This window comes from Serinus canaria, chromosome 2, assembly GCF_022539315.1.
Source record: "Serinus canaria isolate serCan28SL12 chromosome 2, serCan2020, whole genome shotgun sequence".
NCBI lineage: Eukaryota > Metazoa > Chordata > Aves > Passeriformes > Fringillidae > Serinus > Serinus canaria.
In genome coordinates this window covers 81867881-81888803 of record NC_066315.1, presented here as the reverse complement: position 1 = coordinate 81888803, position 20923 = coordinate 81867881, and the positions used below count along the sequence as shown (strand labels likewise).

Here is a 20923-nt window from a genome sequence, read left to right as displayed (position 1 = left end):
CAGGGCGAGGCTGGCAGGCAGACCAACGAACCAGGGCCACTCCTTTCCCACCAGAGCTGCACAAAGCTGGGACTGGACCTGCTCCTGCTCCAGGCTGCAGCTCCCACCACTTCACATCTGGTTGTGGATCTGGGTCCACACTGCTTCCCACAGGGTTGTGTTCTGCCCTCAGCATCATTCCCCTGACCCCACTGGGCTATCCCAGGGTTGGGACTGACCCAGGTTGCTTCCTACTGACAGTGCAGCTCCCTTGTTATAAACCTCTCTCAGGCTTTTCTGAGGCTCAAGGACACCCCACACAACTGATTCTGAATAAATGGAAAACAAATACAGAGAGATTTTTATCAAACACACTGTATCCAATCTCATTTTCTATTTACTTCCTTCAAAATTTACTACAAAAATATACTTCTAGCTAATGGAACTGTGGCTACTGTAGCCTTTTAAGTATGGATGATATGTTTGAGACTCTCCCATGACATTTTTCCACTTCTGACTAGTAACCAATATTGTTTCAACATTTGAAATTCAAATTATCCAGTCACTCAAAAGAAAACAGACAATTACATTTGAGACTAACTCAAGAGGGTAAAGTCTCTTATTGCCTTACTCAAGTATCACTGATGCAAGTAAAATATTCAATTTCAACTAAATGTAGTTCTAAGTGGAAGTCTAACAAGGCTAACCATTACAGGTACTTTCATATACGTACCATATGCTTGCATTTTTTTGAGGAGTTTTTCCATGTTGATATCCAAATTACTTTCTATGAAATGCTTTACAAAATTGTTTTGCAGTGCTTCCTGAAATGCAAATTGATAGATGTTACCTCAGGCTTATCTTCTCTAAGAAAATACAAAATATACATATGTATTAATGTTCAATTCCATTACCAAGATTTCCTGCATGACACTGTAGAAGTCATTTAGCTTTGTCCATATCCTTATTAACAGGTTAACGCCACACATTTCAAATGAATGGCAGGGGGGCAGGAAAGAGATTTAGGAGAGGTGACAGAGGAAGGCACAAATATGTACATTGGAAAAACTCCAGTAAGAAGAATGCTTTTCTTTTATAGTCCATATTTCCCTCATCAGGTTTTTTCATCAGTTTCACACCTTCCTGGCAAACATAAACAATAAACAAACAAGTACTAACACCATTTTATTTCCCCTGTTGTTCAGTGATACTGGACCAATACTGGAGATAGTGAGGCAACATTGCTTTTAAGTATTTTCATGTCAGAAGTTTCTCAGCATCAGTCTCTAGGTTAATAACCTTAAGCTAATTTGCCTCTTTTTCAGCTCTTTTTAAATCTGAAGTCAAATATATGAGTAGTTTTGCATGTATAGAAATACTGTCTAGATCAAACAGCAGAAAGTTGGAAAATTGAAGGAACCCCCACAGTTCACCAACCTGCAGTCGTGAGACTGTGAGGACATTTCCACTGGTTTTGAAAACCTCAGACATCCTAAGCCATGTCTCAGAATAACTCTTCAAGTTTTCCACAAAACCAAAAGTGAAATTAGCCTGGGAAAAAAAATACATGGGAACAAATGAAGTGAAACATGCACACAGTCAATTTTAAGAAACAGAAAAAACTGGCATGCTTTAGGTCTTGTGCAACTCCTTTCCATTCCATTTTGACAATCAGAAATAGGAATATCCACATTTTCTTTTTTTTTTGCCTAAGAAATTAAACATTTTTTTCTATACCAAGTAAATCAAAGATTTCCTGTGTTCTGTATGTTTCCCACCTGAAGTATCAACAAAGACTTCTTTATTTTATAGTGTCTCTTTCACAGAGAGTATCATGGGGGTGCTTGAGAAAGACAGGAAAATGAATACAGTTGGGACATATTCCAAAGAAAGCCTCTCTGTTGTGGGTCTTTTATTCAAACTAGTTTAACTGAGTACATAATAAAACTGAAATTTGGAAGCACAGTTTGGACAATAAATAGAACTCATCAATCAATCTCTTTCAAAATACTCTCACACAGAAGGACTTGAGTAAAGCAAAATATTTTCTGTCCCAGTCAAACAGAAGGTTACAATTTCTCTCGTAAACAACCAGCAATTTTTTTCCAGCCTGTTTTAAACAGATCATAAGTATACTCAAGACTAGAAAATATTGCAGTATCTTTGTTTAAATTGGTGTTATCAGTCACAGAAGAGCATTTAAGAACAATCCAGCATAGTTGTTATGATAAAAATTGTGGCATTTTCCAGCAAAGAGTGTCTGCAGTGAGTTGTAAACTCCAATTTGGGATCACGATTTTTGCAATAATTCCTGTTGAATGAATACAATTTCTACCATAGTATCTTAAGTGCCTTTTTCAAAATCTCACTCTTAGCATAACATGAGAAAACTATTTCTGGTGGCTCTTTCTTTCTCTTTGTAACACAGAACACCCTAAAGAGACCTTGCACTTAATTTTGTTTGCTCGAAAAACATCATGCATTTAACTTCTATGAGAATCCCTATTCCACTTTAAAGAGTGATCATTCATAAGGATTAAAGACAAAGTGATCCTAAGTGTTAAACTAAGTCCTGCTGTCAAGTAAACTAAATAAGTTCTTCTGATCAGAAGCAACACAGAAAAATCATGGACTGAAAGCCCCAGACCAGGCATGATGGTGACAAGATCAAGGAGAGCAGGAAGGCTGTAAGGGTGGCAAACAGGCAGTCTGGGAGATGGCTTTCTCCCCAGGAGAGAGCAACTACAGTTCTCACCAGAGCACAAGGAGATCAAACTTTCAGACACCACTAGAAATTATTATACCAAGCGGCTTCTAAGATCTGGGCTCAGTAGAGCTTAGTACTTCTTAACTTCTTTCTGAACAGCAAAAAGGAATAATAATAATAATAATAATAATAATAATAATAATAATAATAATAATAATAATAATAATAATAATAATAGTATTGTTCACTTGAAAGTAGTTTTGCTTTTTCATTCATTCATTGATGACCATAGGGATTTGAGAATTTCTTGTGCCAGAAGCCTTCCCCACTTTGGAGAATCTCTTATCGAAGCAGCTATAAAAAATAAAGTCCTACAACTTCACAAAGTGAATGATAAGCAGGTTCCAGGAAAAGATAATGTCCAGCCAAGAATTTCAAAAGTACTCAAGGATTAAATAGCTGAACTACTCACTGTAGTGTAACCTCCTGATTAAAATTCCCTTGTTATGAGGGAAATGGAAAATAACAAATGCAAAGTTATAAATAAAGATGCCACTAATGCAGACTAATAATTTCGAAATCTAAGGAAGTTTTAATTTTTTATACTAATAATAAATTACAATAAAGAGTAGCAGTAAATAGAGAATAGAAATAACTACAGCTGGAGATAAAAACGTAGAGTATTAAAATAGAAGCTGCCACAGCCTGAAGTGGAAGAGCAAGCAAATTGGGAAGAAGTGGTTGATGCAGACTCACCGCAGGCACAATAAATACTAGGAATTCATATAACCCAGAAAACAAGTAGACAAATTATAGCAGAAAAGTCCTGGCAAGCCTGACTCCAACATTTTTTTGAAATAGCAGAAAATTATTCAAAAATGATTGTCGAATATAAGATCAACTCTGAAAATCTTCTGAAATAAGAAATACTTCCATAAGATTAGTTCATCAGTGGCAAAAAAACTTAGTTGTGAACGCAAAGATCAAAGACATCCCACGTGGCCTTAGATCTCCTGTTGCCAGTTGGCACTGAACTGTTTTACCCTCAGTCATCAGCACAGCCTGTTTTCTGTGGCTATCACCACCATCATTCCACACAGTAGAATTGCTGCCTTCTCTGAAACTCAAACCCAGCAACCTCATAATTTATCAAAGGATGGTCAATTACATGCTCTCAAGTTTAATAGTCCATGTGGAAAACTTAGAGAATATGTCAGAGTATACAAACATCAGTATTCTTCAAAGCTGCAATCCGATACTTTTTTCTTCTAGTAAATAGATGACATGTAGCCACACAGTCTAAAAGAAGCCAGAACTGTTCCAATTTCAGTAGGAGATCATGCTTGTAAGTGCTACAGGTTTGGGGGTTAGAGGCAACATTTGAGCATTTGAGACACTGTGGACAGTATTTTGAATTTAAATTTTGTTTGTGTTCAAGCAACAGCTGAGATATTTCTGTAATAAAAACAAAAAAATTTTCTACTATCTTCATATTTTCACATAAACAGATACCCATTCATAACTGCTGGTTAGATTTACAGGGTTGGGAAGGGGGACAAGAGTGTATTTACAGAGATTTCTAAATAAGCTGATGGAGCTTTTGCAAGCCTAAGTAAGTAGAATAAGAGTTTCTATAAGTAAAATAAGAGTTTCTACCAGAATCTTTGTACTGTTCCAGAGCACTAAATCCCACCCATAAAAAAAACAACCAAATAACCAACAAACCCAAAAAGCCAATCCTCAAGCCAGCTTCTTTCTGAACTGTATTACACAGTTCAGATTTCACTAAAAGGTCTGTGGGGGAATATATTGTATGTGAAGTTATTAATCTTTCCTACAGATGTTTTCAAGAATGGAGGTTTAGCATATTAATTGGCAAAATAATGTGGAAATATTTTAAGTGTTATAGTCTAAATGTCATTGTAACATAGAATATAAGTTTAAAAATATACATCATATTTATCATTTTTTACAACTCATTCTTTATAGAATTTCCATCTACAAACATCAAAAACAGCTTTATTTTTAACTGACTAGAAATTTTAAATTAATTATTCTGTACTCCAGAGCAATGACTGATACTCGCAAAATTAAGTTATTTAACTGCAAAACATGAAATCACTCAATTCTTTTTTCCAATTCAGAACAGAAACTATAAAGTTACATAGAATCTGCTATCTACAGTGGAGTTTTTGGCTTAGTTTTTTGCTATATTTTTAAAACACAATTCATAATACCGTAAAGTTTTCAATTTACAGAGTTACCATCACATTTAAAGTTATTATGGTCTTTTTGTGTACCACTTACAAGCAGAAATTTCTCTTTTCCAAATTTTCATTCTTGCAATAACTAATATTGCAGGTTAAAAGTCACATATTTAGAAGATCAATGCAAAATTTGCAGAGAAATCTAAATCAAGTATAAACCCTTCTCTTACAGAAGTGTCTCTAAGCTAGGCATGAAGAAACATGTCATTGTCAATAATCCCACTCAAGAAAGAACACCAACCATAGCAGAACTGCAGAGATAGTACAACTCTTGAATACCATCACCAGCATCCACACATACAATATCTCAGTTACAACTGGTCACTCAACTACTGGTGTTATAAACAATCAATGACGATGAACTACTGATTACTTAAGCTTTTCTTTTTAATTCAGCTCAGTGACTCCCTAAGAACAGGCTTTTTTTTTCCTGGGGCCATCCCTTCCCACAGGTCCTTATGCAGCTCCATTACAGTTCCCATGATAAGAAAATGTTGAAGGCAAAAATTCCCTAGAATGTGTGCACCCTACACCTCAATTCAGCATAACACACATCACACTTCTGCTAAGGTGTCCTTTTTAATCTTTCTATACCTGCTTTAAAGGACTTTGAGCAAAAGTCTGCTTTTCACACTGAGTTTGAACCACTGTAACAAGTAGGATAAAAGTTAAGAGAAGCATTAAGTTTAAAGTGGGAAACAGGTGAGGGTTCAGGGGGCAGGCTGGATCTATTTTTCTGAAAGGCAATTATCCAATTGCTTCTGCCTACCCTGAAAGAAGTGGACCTTTAAAACGAATTGCAGAGACAAAATCAATACACAGAAATAGTGGCATTTTTTGATACTCACCTTCTCCATCACCAGGTCAATCATGCTGATGTTTGAATTGTACAGTATCTTCCCATGTAATAAAGGTTTCAGGAAAGTCCATAGCAAAGCCCCATTAGGAGCCTGCAAAATCTCTTGATAAAGCTTCAAGCAAAAAGGAGCTGCAAAAACAAAGACAGATTCACATTTAAGACGGACAACACAGGTGAGATTGAAATTTTTTTATTCAAGTAAAAGCTTGAGTCTTATTTGAGAATCTACTACAGCACCATGCCAAAAACTTTTACCAGTGTTTTGGTAACAGCAACGTGCAACTGCTACTAAACAATCATTAGAGGTTCCTATAGAAATTGTTTAAACACAGTCTATGATAGTGTTGAGGATGCAGAACTCAAAACACGGAATAGGAAAAAAAAAAAATCAGAATTTAAAGAGTTCCTCACATTTCTGAAAAGCAGCCTGTGAATACCATCTGTCCTAAGTGTTACATTAGTGCATTTTAGAGCAGAAGGACATGTGCAAAACCTCTGCCCACACAAGTGAATTCAGATGGAAAAGTGACGTTAAAAGAGAAAAAAAAATTCCTTCCACGCCCTCCATGGTTCTGGAGTTTTGGATTCGTATATAAGAAAGAAGTAGGAATATACAAAATCCTTTCTTTTTGTGTAATCTTTCAGGAAGCTACCAAAAAACAGGCAAAAAATTGTCATGACACTTAACTTCTTGATTTGAAAAATCAAATTATTGTCTTTTCCATTCCTTAATAAATAAAACATTTTCCTACAGCACATGGGGCTACAAATGCATTAGGGTGCATATCCTTCAGAATTAAGATCTAGGGAATAGTTTCCAAGATATCCCACTGCATTTGTACTCATGTAAAGGCAATGAGTTCCTATGAGAAACATTTAGGTTTTTATGCCAAACTCATGTGTTTGGGTGTTTTATTATTTATTACAATTGTTTTCAAAATATCCTGTTTCTAGTGCTCTGAAGAAATATTATATAATATATTATTATATATATATATATATATATATATATATATAAGACAAATCTTTCTACATGATGGGAAACTAGACCAAAACCTTTTAAACTCCTGACAAAAGTTAAAGAAGTGTCAGAAATGTTTCATCAAGACAGCTTCTTTTCATCAGGAAACAGTTCTTTGCCCAAATCTTTACTTTCTTAAATGAAACAATCATTAGTAAACACAATCCTTGCTAAACAATAGCAAAGAATCAGGAGCCTAGAAGTTGGCCAGATGTAAATGCCAATAGACTAAGGACACAGAAGACTTGCTAATCTGGGTTTGCTGTGATCTTCAGAAAGTCATTAGGAAGTGTTTGGTATATGCAAAATACATACAAGTTAATCACTGCAAAGCAGTTTGAAAAAAGTTTCTGTGGCTTCAGGTTTTTTTTTAATTTTCATTTTCCATTGCCCCATTTACAAATTGGAAAACATGGACAACAATATTAATTTACTTATGGATATGCTGGAACTAACTGATGCCTTAAATATTGCCGAGTGCCATGGTAAAAAGGTCTCACAGCCCAGCAGAGTTGTGACAACTTGAAAAAAAACAAAAAAAAACAAGAAAGAGTGCTTCTGGCCTAAACAGCTTTTCAAGAGACTAAGTTCCAACAATCTGTCTAATCAGCCATGCAGCTGACTTCATTCTTCCAACAGGAAAGAAAAGCAGAGCTGCCTGCTTACCACTACATCCCACATGTGTAAGTGAAAAGGCCAAAGCAGAGCTCTGGCTCCCTCTCAAGGGTCCCAGCCCAGCCAGGAGCAATTTCTGCCTGTAGAAACCAATAGATGACAGAGGCTTCCCTAGGGACACTCTATCACTGTATTCTTCTCTTGCACAGGGCCACCTGAGGCACTAAAAAGGTTATGAACAATATTAAAATTAATCAGGGTAAGTCAAATGTGTATTGAAGAAAGGGAGCAAAGGTGAAACTACATGAGAACTAAGGGATTTTTCTGAGCACTTGACAAACAGAATAGGAATATTAACCACTAAAAAACTCATTCAATCCAGAAGGTTTGTATATTTTACTGCTCAATAATACCAGAGCAAGGTAAGCACCAATAAATTCTCAATCCTGTATCTCAAAGATTTTTTTTTATATCAAGTGCTTTAAAAATGTTAATAAAAATGTTTCAAAGACAAGAACACTCTTATTTACTATTTGCAAAGATAGAAGAAAACAGAATCTCTTCTGTCTCACCCACAATTATCTCATAGCCACTTAACTTTTATTGATCAACACCTTGTTCTCAAGATGACAGCGTCAACTGAGATGTCAGTGAGTATATATACATTTCCATTTAAGTGGCCAAAACTGCTCTCAACTCTCAATTCATACTGCAACTTGTCAGATTTTTTTTCTTACTTGAGTCTTCAGGAATGCCATATTTTGCCATATTTTCCTCCAAAAGTCCCATGATTCTGGGCATGTCTATGAACAGGTTTGCATTGCTGAAAAATGAAGATTCTTCTTTACATACTGCCTTGATTACAGAATCCAGGGATCCAACAGCTGAACTTCTGTACTGCCCACCCTGCAAAAACTAGAACAAATGAACAAAAAATACAGATGAATCAAAGTTGCTTTAAGTAGTTTCAAGGAGTAGCCCTGGTGTTCTGTCAATATTGACATCTAAGGAGATTGACAAAATTAGGCTGTTGAAACAGCCTATTAGGACGATGGCCTGCTGTGTTCATTTCTGTTCTTCTGATCACCATTATTATGGGGAAAGGTAATATAGTTTTAATTGTCAGGACACTCAATGAAAGACAGCAGCCTAAGGTACCACACTGAAACTAGAAAAATACTGTGCAGCAGTTAGGCAGAAAAGAACTGAAAACATCAAGACAACTAGATGACAGATACCCTGATTCCAACACCAGTTTTCACAAAATGTGCTCCTCTGGTAGATTATTCCTGTGTTACAAAGGCAGCAGAAACAGCCAAAGCCATTTTGCTATGAACATTTACAATGAAGACAGTTGCTAATAAGAAAAAAAAGAAATTCAGATGGCCTAAAAGCCTATTTTTCAAGTACATCTTTTAACTTATTAGATGTGCTTACAGTATTTGCACATCTTGAGTCATACCAGCATTTATTATTGCCATTTGTACATAACTAGCATACTCCTAATGAGAAGAGAGAGCAATCTGACTGCTTTTATGGCTTAAGCACCATCATTCACCACATTCAAAAAGGAAGAAGAACAGCAATAGCCTCATCCTCTGTGCAGCTCCACTTTTCAAATAATGGGCTTCGATTGTAAGTGATATCTTATGGAAGGCTGTACAGGTGCACAGCTCTAAGAGGACACAACTGCAAGGCATCTTGCTGCTGTGGTGCAAATGAAGAGTGCACTGGCTTGTCTGATACTCATTACTGTAGCAGATGCTTGTCAAGAAAGGCATAACTAGACTATCAGACACCATTTGAAGACTCCACAACTGGCAAGTAGAAAAAACACTGTGATATATCAAACACACACGTTCGGCACAAGAAAAAATTAGCATTTTATTGCTGGAATTTTTTTAAACAGAAGAGTCAATTTTCAAAGTAATACAGCACTTTACATAAAGACATAATCACAGACAGTCTGGAAATTGCACTGTTAGAAACAGTTTATCCTGATCAATGCATTTATTGAAGTGCCAGGTGCTTCTTTAGTAATCCTGGAGGAATATTAGTAAGTGCTGTTTAAAACTCAGTGATAGCTGCTCTCAAAATCTTACTTTAAGCATAAAGTTTCAGCACAGAGAAAAGTAAATAAGTAATACCCATATTTCATAATAAAATCATCCACAGCCCTTGAATGAATCTGCTGGCATGGACTTCACTGGAGAAATAAACTTTATTTATGCACAATGCTGTATCAAATTGGTTATGAATCTTTATTAGTGACTATTTGCACAAGAAGGATAAATGAGGCTTATTTCAGTCAAAGAGCACAAACGTGCTAATTAATTCCAGTTCCAATCAAAATAATTTGAAATTGAAATAATGAATATTTATATGGTAAGCTGCCACTATCAGACTGAATCTACTTACTTCTTTCAATTAAATATCCACTGACTCAAAAAGATATGTTTCTTAAAATTAAGCTTTGATAAAGTATGAGGAATATATAGTATGGCTCTCACCAAAAAAAAAAAAAAGTGTTATCTTTGATCTAGTTTAAACTGTATAAAGTAGGGCTGTAATCAAGACTGATGAATCCAAACAACCAACCTCCTACAAACTAATCAGTTAAGCAAGTCACTGTAGCAAAGTTGTGGAAGAGGAAAGCTGGTATGGAAGATTAAACAGTTATCTGGACCTGGATTTCAAATGGAGGCAAAAACCTCATAACATAGGAGCTTCTGACCTAACAGAACAGCTGTATTACCAAGAAATGTTATTAATAGAAACAAATTCACATGGAATAGAAATACTAGTTATAAAAAGAGGCTTCAAAGTCATACTGGGATACAGCTTGCACATAAATCTAAAATACATTCTGAATCATGACATTAAAGAGAAAGAAAGAGAGAGAAAAAATAATGCAGTTTTCCTGGAAAACTACAAGAAACTTAAAGATAATTTAAAATTTGATGAAACAATCAGGCTAAAGGAAATAAATTGAGAGAAATAGATAATCCTAATTCTTGGGAAAAATATAAATAGAACAAAGTCTTTTTCATCCTGAAATTGACAGAATCAGGGTAAGAATAGCAAAATTGCCAATTTGATTGAACAGTTTTCAGAAGTCAATCAACTTTAGATAGCACTATTTGAAAAGTAGAAATGAGATGTATACTCAAGAATGAGAAGTATAATGACCCAGGAAATAATGGATATCTGGTTCTGATGTTTATTAGAGCAAGATATACTGTGAAATTGAGGGGAGAACATTAAAGACAAAAAATATTTGAGAAGTAATATTTAATGCATTCTGAAGCTATCATGCCTGACCAACACAACATATTTATGTGGGAGGGTAATGCCTTTCTCCACAAAATGTCACAAGCTGACTCAAGTTTAGTTGAACTCTAGCAACCAATTAATGTTTGTGCTCCAGAAAATGCTAATCATCAATTATTGCAACTGCTGATTAATAGTGGTGAAAAAAATGGCATTAAGACAATATTGTGGGGAGCCTGTTAACAGGAAAAAAAGCACAGGATTACAAAGAAGTTGTTAATGTTTTTCCTGTGAGCCTTGCAAGAAGAAGATGGCCTAAATTTGCCTGTCATTTAATATTGCAGGAGAAAAGAAGATGAGAACCCTATATGGCAAAAAACCAAATGTCTAATTCAAATCAAGTTGAATAGAAAGATAACCAGTACAAAATCTTATCAACTGAAATCATGAGATATTGCTATAAAATGGAGGTCACCTCAGTATATCACTCATTCTTAATCATCTAAGAGACAAAACTGTGTACAGTTTATGAAAAAGTTGAATGCAAGTATAGGAAAGTCATTTTAGTAGGTATGAACAAAATGAACAGGTTACAAGAGTCATCAGTTGTAATTCTCCTCAAACACTGCACACCTTCCTTCTTCCAGACATTCAGGATTAAACTAGCATGCAAAAACAATGCTAGGCTGTGTTAAGCAACTGAGAGCCTGATAGAAAAAGCTAAAGCAAAAAAAAAATTTCTAAAATAGGTCACTTCAACCTATCACAACACAAAAGGAGTGTGACTGGCTTTCCACACATATATGGGCAAGCCAGAGAAATTAAAAATTATACAGAACATTTTTGATACAAAAATAAACATAGTAGCCACAAATAAACCAAAGTCAGAATTCATTTATTTAGAACACCAACAGGTTGTTCTACAATGATAGGTTCAACAGAGAATTTGCTCATTTTAGTGGAAGGATTACCGAGTGAGGCCACCTCTTGCAATTAATAGCATATAGCATCTCAGGAAGTCCCCTGCAGCTTATCTATTGATGAATGACAAGCATACAAAAAACTAGGTATGAAAGTATAAGTGATTAATTTCAAACAGCAAAACACAAGCAAAAATCATTATTGAAATCAGCAGTGTTTTTCTTCAGGGAGTTATCCATTCACTCATTGTTTTAACAGCAGAATCTGGCACCATATTCCAGTTAATGCTGATAGGTTTTACATCATCTTTTTAATAAAATACGTGTACCTTTCCAATACAACTTCACATTTTACAGACATATTAAAGTCATTTCTTCCTTTCCATGGATTTCAGACAGAAATCCATGTTGATTAGTATGCATAGCTGGCAATTAATTTATTAACTCTTTCATTGTAGAAGTATTTTTTTTTTAATTAACTTCAATGTCTTTCTGACAAAGGTCCACATATTTTACCTGAAAAACAATTACATTCTTTATCTGATAATCCTTCAAGGTCACTGAGCTACTTTGCTCTTGGTAATCATCTAAACAAAAATCTGTAAGTATGGGCTCTTTTGGAAATAGAGGAAAACTTTTACAGAGGGACTTATATAAGCAATATATGCACTTCAGTAGAGCCCTTATTCCATAGAACAAGTCTGGAAACCATAGAAAAGAAGCAAAAAACCACCAAACCAATAATTAAAACTTATTGGTAAGTATAAAAAATCAAGTTAAACAAAAAGGAAGAAAGAACACTTGCACTTTTACTAGCCTTCAAAACTTTCATAAAAGTTACAGAGACAGAAGGACAGAAGAGCCCTTGAAATCAAAAATGTAACTTATTCATAAAATAAATAGGCACTGATTACTTTAATTTTCACAAATTATTAGGTGGCAAATTACCCCCAGCAATTTCATAAGAAAGAGGGATTTAGAAAAACATTAGAAAATAAAGATTGTGGGGGCAGAAGTGATCAAAAAAGGTTAGAACTAAAAAAGAACAAACATTCCAAGGTTAAATTTATGGAATAGTATGGGATAATAGGGGTGGCCATAAAGCACAGCTTAAAACTGTGAGCAGATGGCCCTCTGCTGTTCCATTTGTTCCTTTGCAAACTCTTTTTTAAACAGCACCTTTTGAGAGGTTCTTCTATCAAATAAGGAACTTTGGAATTTTAGTCCAAAGAGAATATTTCATTTGCTGGAAGGAAAGTCTGACACAAATGGAGCTAGTTTAAGGAAAGCAGAAAAAATGCAAGCATCTGATGCAAGTCACCATTAATTGCAACAGCAAAGAGCTACCCCAAAAAGAGAGGTTTAAAACTGATAGATGCACCAGAACAGCATTTTTCAACATGTACCTATCACACAGATTAGAAGATCTTGAAAAATGTATCACTAAGGAATATAGTACTTAGGGCAGTGTTTACTCTGTACTCTAGCAATAAACCAGATTGCACCATCTATCACTGTGGGATCTTTCAGAGGTTTGCAATTTTAAACCAGACTCAATCCTCAGGTTTCCACAAAGGACAACAAACCCAAAAAGTAATGCCATGAGGGTCAGCAGGTCTTCCTATGGAATTGGAACCTGCTTAGAGACAGAAATCTTTCTGATTAATCATTTAACACCATATCCACCACTGTGCTAGCTGGGCTGATATGCATACAGCAACTGCCTTTAAAGGCAGAGACAAAAGAAACACCCTCACTCACACCTCATGCCACTTTTTTTTAATGTCAAGCAGAACTATCACACAAACCCCTTAGGTGACACAGACAGAAACACAAGGCAGATAGAAGAACTGCATAGGCTGGCAAACTCATTCTTTAAAAAAGCAAAGCCATTTCTTATAAAAAAATAATGGTGCAGTTAAAAAAACAAAACAGTTAAACACCGCTTTAAACAAACAAACAAAAAACCACTCTTAGCAGAAAACACCTGGCTAGCTATCTCCAAATCACAGATGATAGATAATGTTAGTCATTTGACAAACACTGAGTTAGCTTAGACTGGAATCTCATAAGTTAACAAAAAAAGAGATGACAGAAACAAAACAATACTAATTTCAGAATTACCAAACTGCTTAAGAGACCAAATGAATCTTCCTAGGGTTTACAGACTCTTCTCAGCATTCCCTACTTTCTAGGAATTCATTTCTATTAGTGTGCCTCTTTACTAAGCACATATCTTTACCTAATCACCTCACAAGGGGAATTAATTTTGCATATTGAAATCCTACACATACCTGCTGCAATGCAGAGATGTCAAGCACACCAATATTTTGAATTCCTTGGAGGAACACTGGAAGCTTTTCCATAACATGCTGGACTTTATTGAGAAGTGAACTGATACTAGAAACCACATCCAGTAGCATATTTAATACATTGCCTACCTCAGGTGGTATGTGGACCTTGGTAGAAAAAACACAACAGGAAATTCCAGTTAGAAACAAGTGTTAACCTTCCAATGAAGCACTCAAAATTATTCAGTCTTTTTCTTAATCTCATTATACAACATTCCTACAAACCATATTTAACAAAACTCCTTTTGATATAACTCCCCAGTTACTCTCAGATTAAGCTGAAGAGAAGTTCTCTGTAATTTAATGTTACATCTGGCTCATGACAAAACAGAAATTAACATTCAGAGAACATATTTACACCTGCCAAGTTGAAGAGAGCTTTCCAACTTAACATGCTAGTAGGATCTGCAACATTCTATCCTTTTAGAATTCAGTGTAAATAGAAACTTTTCCTTCACCACTTTAAAAATGTTCAATGCAATAATTTCGCATTTTAGAAATAATTTGTAAGGTAAATTAAATCTAGAAACAACTTTTATTGCTTAATATGACCCCTAAAATAACTAACTTTCCTGCCACACTCTTCCTGTCTTTGAATTTTTCATGCTGAAAATAATTGTGTGCTTTTTATTACCTACTTGACCTAAGTTCAATTGGCTGTTTTCTATTTCCGCCATGCAAATTTGTCATTATGGATTTTCTTTCTGTTTCCTTTGCTTTCAGGGATTAGTTAGATGATATGATAATACAAACTGATTCATTGTTACCTGTCTATGCAAAATAATAAAACCACTTTAATCTCATTATATAGTTTCAGTGCTTCCTCTGATAATCTATTTTATCCACCTTTGTCTTCCTACTATAATGTCTCTGCTTGATTTTCTTCTCAGCCTTACATAGTTAAAGAAATTGAAAGACACCCATTAAAAAAGCAAGATATCTTATTTTCCAAAAAAGTAGTGAACTTCCATTTTAATTTAGGATGAGCTGACAACATTTTTTACTCTTGGCTAGGATTTGATTAGGTTTCTGTAGAGTTCAGTAGAAACACTCATCAGAATAAACACTGGTTTATTTTATTCTATTTTTTTTTCCCCAGGTTTGCAGATAATTCAGGAAGTAAAATCTTTTCTTTCCCCTCTGGCATCTTTACCTACAGTGGGAAAGTGTCTTGTTTTTAAAATTCTTTATCTAATCTGCCTAACAGAGCATGCAGCATCCAGAATACAACCAGACTCCTATGGCTTTAGAACAAACCATCCTTCTTCACAAAGTTAAAAGGATATTTCAACTATTCATGCTCCCATTTTATGTTCTGTCAATCAATTACTCCCAGAAGAACTGAACTAAATGTCTTCTAACTATCCCACTCAATAATTCTGCTCTTAGAGGTAAAACCATTACCTCACTGAATACCCATACTGGATTCCAGATTATCTACAGTTCTACAGATAATACAGTTGTGCTGTACACATTTGCATCCACAGTGTTATGAATTCTTCTTAAAAAAATGTTTTGTCATTCTTGTGATGAGCTCCTATGCTGGTTTTAGTTCAAATATTGTCAGATCAGTCTTCCACTTTCACAAATAATGAAGTGACTAATTGCATGAACTGCAAACTCTGCTGAAGATTATTAAAAATATGTCTTTTACCTCCTGTGTTTTCTGCAAAGCTTTTGTAATTAACTCCTCAGTGATAATTTTCCTGAGGAAGCATTTATCAGACCCATTTTCAACTGTTCTATTTGGGGAGCCAAACAAAGACAAAAAATGCCATGTCTTTTGTTCACTTTCATGGGGAAAAAAAAACTGAAGAAAAAAACATAATTATCAATCTGTCTACCTGTACGTTTCATATTACCTTCCAAAAAAAAACCTTACCTTATAAATGATGTGACGGACATTCAGATTTTGTATAATCAATACAAACATGGTATACAAGTCCAGTGCTGGTAAAGAGCATAATTCTTCCACTACCAGGGAAGTTTTATTGTTTTCAGGGAGCTTTAGCAGCAGGCTAAGTAGTTCTTCATCACATCTTCCCGTTAATGCTACCACAAAGGCACTGTAAAGAACCTATCACAATATATGTGTATTAAAAATTTTTCTCCCTGAAATGCATCACCTTTTTTTATCGTCAATAAGGTGAAAATTTGTGTCACAGTAACACGAAAATTTGCAGGCATCAATAGACCTGAAATAATAAACCACACAGCTTTATATCAGATTGCTATGTTCTTACTTTATACTCCATGTACATATAAAAAGATGAAGAATATGTCTTATAAGGATTTTCTTTCATTTTTCACTGGTCAATCATTCATTCTTGAGCATTCATACCATAAGCAGGCATATTTACAATGCTGAGCATACTCCTTCTAGCAGATATACACCTCTGCTGCAGAAACACCTGAAGATCAAAATCTAGTTGTGTAAATCACTAACACCAACAATATGGTCCTTCCTTCTGTCAAAGGACACACAAATGTAACACTTGAGGACGCCTGTATGGCATAATGTCTCCTCTGAGCCAGCTCACATTTCTCTAAATTTCTAATTTTTTCTCTCACATTTCTTCTAAATACTGCTCAAAGGTATTATTTAATAGCAGATAAAAGGACAAATGCCTAAGTAGACCCTGGGTGAGGTTATAATAAAACCATCTTGGATAATGGTTTGAAGTGCTTGAAGCCCAGATATCTCAGGAGCTCTTAGCTACACATTCTCAACAAGTATAGAAAAATTACAAGCTTTTTAGGAGCCTGTAGAAGCCAAAGAAAAGGGCTCCATTGTACTGCTTAGGACAAAATCTGCCTCTACCTTCTCCACTGAATACATCTCTTGCTGCTAACAGTACCTTGTCAGGGAGAGGATCTACAAGACAGTCAGGGTATGCAATTTAACTCTTTAATTCCTACAAACATTTTATTTTTCAACTTAATAATTAATTTTTTTTTAATTTTTATTCTGGAACAGAATTTTTCCTTTGTGGTTCTAAAAGGTTTTCTATGTATTTAAAGAGTCACTTTTTTGCATGTGCATTCAAGGAACAGAATACAAACATAATTCTGCGAGCAGCATAAGATGATACTGATTTGGACTTCTTGCTCGAGAGGAAATTTGACTGTGATGAAATTTGAAATTTATATCAAATGTGCCTCATACATATATCACCATTTCGGTGCAGTTTTAACACATTCTATGTTTTATCCCTTCAGTTAAGTTCCTCTGAACTTTCCTTGCAGCTTTCTGAGTACCAGAGCTAATCCAAACTCCTACACTCAGTAAATGAACACTTATAGTCTTCAGGTTACAGGTTTTAAGTGATTTCAAATCATTTCATCACATGTCAATGAGCATGGCCAGCACAAAACATCGTGGCAAATTATGTGTAAATGCAATAAGTGCAAAAAATTCCCAGGGTTACTCTTACTGCTTCAGAGGAAAGCACAGTAGTAGTATGTAATCACAGAAATATAGGGCTACAATGGGCCTATAGCTATCACTAGGTTATCAGACAGTGGCTTTATAGACAATAAACATAATGGGCATGCCTAAAATATAGCTCTAGTAAGTAGTTGTGCAGCTTTCATAATTAGTGAGAGACACAGGCCTTTAATGCTCCAGTTGGACTGGGGGAGGATTTAAGCACTAAGCAAACAAAAAATTCTGTATCATTATCCAAATGTGAGACGTGTGTATATATCTAAGCTCTGCATAAGACTGGCAAAAAGTAATGATGGAAAGTAATTTGACAATTCAGCCAATTAGCATTATTATTCCAAAGGATCAAAGGTGCACTGAATCCCATTTAACTGAATTGCTTTCAGATTATTTCTCTCATTACCATTTAGCGGTATCACAATAACAAGCTAACAATAAAGGCAGTCACACTGAAACAGAAGCAGAAGAACAAATCATCTATAAGTAGTTATGATGGTCTGAACAGCCTTTTTAACGCAGCACTTTTCACGAACAGAGCTTGCGGCGGTTTCTGCAAGTGGCGCATCACTGACACCCAGTGGCTGCTTGACTGAGCTGATCACACCGAATGTGCCCCCAGCTCTTCAACACACACTATCAGCAGAGAGTACCTGTTAGGCAGCTGGCATTTCTCATTATTTCGACTGATCACTGGGATCACAGGAAAAAGCAATGGTAACACACAGACTTTCCCTCAGAAAACTTACTCAAAAGTCAGCACCTCACAGTGAAAGCAAAGCAAGACAGTGGGAAGAATGTAAGAACAGTGAGGAACAGACAAAGGAATTTTAAAAATATATACATAAGACAACTGCATACCACAAGGAGAAGAGGTGGTAAAATACAAAATGGTTTCTCCAGAAACCCTCATCTTTTCTACAATACCAAGACAGCAAAGCTCCAATTCTGCATCAGCGCAAGAGGGTAAAACATTCCTGAAAATGATGAAGCAGTGCCATTTATACCAGAGGACTAGTGCTACTATAAATTGATCTCTTAATGCATCACTTTATTAAAGTCCTAAAACTCCCAAAGTATTTCGCGTGGAAGTGATAAGTGAAAATAGAAGATTCCACATAAACATGGCTTGTTTTTCTTCAACTGGCACACCATGTTACAGATTAACTCACTAATTTGACACCTCTTTTTGATATTTTACCTCTGAATGAGAGACACTGGCTTCCAAAAGGGTATTAACAGTTTCTTCAGAAATATTGACAGAAGAACCAATATCCAGCCTCAACTGAGTAATATTTTGCACAAAATCTTTGACTTTCACATCTGGAAGAGAAAGAAAATAATACCAGCAGCAACAAATTATTAATTAGATTTCCTACAGATTGTATCCTTTTCATTCAATTCACTGTGTGTGACAAAATTGCCTTATGTCAATAGTAGTAGTGTAGTAATAAACAGCATCCCTTTGAAGTTGAAAGAACAAAGAAACAGTTATTGTCCTACAAAATTACACTTATAGAAAAAGAGAAGAAAACTGGAACCCACCATTCACAAGATTAAAATTGTTGAGGAAAGCTGCCACTGGGTTTTCTGACAATTGTAGCTCCAAATTTTCAGTCACCCTGGAATGATAGCCTTAGTTTCACAAGTTATCAGAATCAAGTCATTGGCATTTTGATGTATAAAGTCAAACATGAACAGTGAAACAGGACAAAAAGAGGCAATAGGGTCCCACTGTGCTCCGTGTGTACACACTGTGCATGCAGTCAGCACCTCTACAGACCTTCTCATGCAGTATTTGTATGGTGCAGTGGTCATCGTATGTCATGCCTAAATGAGACTGCATATATAGAGATACACATGTGCAGTTCTACATATATACATAGGTAGAGACAGATTCCCATAATGACTAAGGGCCTTAGCAAACAGTAGCTTATAGAGAAGGACAGGTCTAGCAATATCTCACTTCCATGTTTCTCACTGAACAGACATTTTTAAAACCTAGAGATACAAATCACTGCAGTTCAGGATGAAAAGTTTATCTAATTATAACTTAAGTAATAAAGAGTATGCACACGTTATATACGGTTTTCTGTTCAAAACTGGACATGAGTCCATGGTGTTTAGGAGCAGCATCTAGGCTCAAGTTCTTCTGTATTATTACTGTAATTCACAGACACCATTCAAGCCTGGTATGAAAGCAATCCAACAGATAAACCAGTATAGCAACAATTATAACAACGACTACTTCTAGCTGATTGCAAATTCAAAACACTCTGTAGTAGCAGCTTTACTTAAAATCTAATAGCTTTCCCCATGTAAATAACTATCAGAAGTTGTTTGGACTTCAATCCCACCTGTTTACAATCACCAGACTGTGTTTCTAACTCTTTGAACTGCTGAACTGATCTGAATGCTTAATATTTCACAGAAAGTATTCAGCTTTTGAGAGGAAAAGCCATATCAAAAGAACCATAAATAAAAAAATTAAGTATCAAATTTTTGACCTAGCTTGAGTCACAGGAAATTGAAAATTTTCTTAGTTGTGATCCAAAGCTGGTGGAGCAGCAAGATCTGCTGCAAGTGCTTGGCAAAAAATGGGAGGGTTTTTAGGAATATTCCTGCATGCTATTCTATTCCTGTACATTATTCTAAATTACTTAAATTTTTTTTCTATTTCATCCACTTAGTTTGAAGTTAAATCAACAAAGCTTAAAAAGACAGTATCTCTCCTGTAATCACTTAGCTTAGAACACAGAAATATGCAAAGAATAACATCACTAATGATGAGGAACAATTTGGGGCACCAAAATATGAAAGGCTTTACATTTGCAGTCGTCTCTGGATGTTCCCCAACATTAGCTGGCATTCACAGTTGTCACTGCTGGCATTCTGCAAGGCTCCCACAAAGCTCTCCAAAGCACTGGAAAGTTTTTGGTTTATATATGCCATACTCTCACAATCTCCCTTGTTGAAAGCAATCAAGTATCTTCCAAAATCCTGCTGAACACAGTGATCACATGGTTAGTAAATTCATGAAATTTTGTTATAGCTAGAAGTAGCAGCTCTCAGCAGCTAGATGATTTGTAGCTTCAAATCAGAATTTGGGTAAGATAATATTCTCGTAGTCATTGTATGATTAACTGAAACTGGAATAAATGTTTTCAAAAAGCAAGGAATTTTCAAATACTTGAGTTTTGGAAACAATCAGACAGGGAGTTTGAACTAGCCTGTCAAGGAGAGTCATCCACTAATAGAAATGCCAACATTTTACAATTTGTTTCAAATTAATTGAGTTGTTCTTTTCCCTTTTTTTATTTATTTTAGTCTGACCATTTTTATCTTTTTCCAAAAAACTTGTTTTGAACATCAGTTTTGATTCAACAAAACAAAATGTCTGGATCCTCATATCCAAAGTTTTTCATGTATTATGCTCTGTAGAGTATGCACTTCTATGTTTTCTCCTGAATATTTACAATTTTGATTTTTCAA

At 35.3% G+C, this 20923-nt stretch overlaps 1 protein-coding gene across 1 annotated transcript in view; it reads right to left on the bottom strand.

Moving 5' to 3' along the window:
• Positions 1 to 20923, bottom strand: part of ABCA13 (ATP binding cassette subfamily A member 13) — a 168886-nt gene that overhangs the window by 113870 nt on the left and 34093 nt on the right. The window contains exons 14-22 of the mRNA XM_050971110.1: positions 20259 to 20431; positions 18977 to 19053; positions 18633 to 18754; positions 15872 to 16066; positions 13933 to 14097; positions 8186 to 8363; positions 5802 to 5941; positions 1417 to 1530; positions 713 to 803 (exon numbers count right to left, since the gene is read on the bottom strand). Coding sequence (XP_050827067.1) covers positions 713 to 803; positions 1417 to 1530; positions 5802 to 5941; positions 8186 to 8363; positions 13933 to 14097; positions 15872 to 16066; positions 18633 to 18754; positions 18977 to 19053; positions 20259 to 20431 — 1255 coding nt within the window. The remainder of the gene's footprint in view (positions 1 to 712; positions 804 to 1416; positions 1531 to 5801; positions 5942 to 8185; positions 8364 to 13932; positions 14098 to 15871; positions 16067 to 18632; positions 18755 to 18976; positions 19054 to 20258; positions 20432 to 20923) is intronic.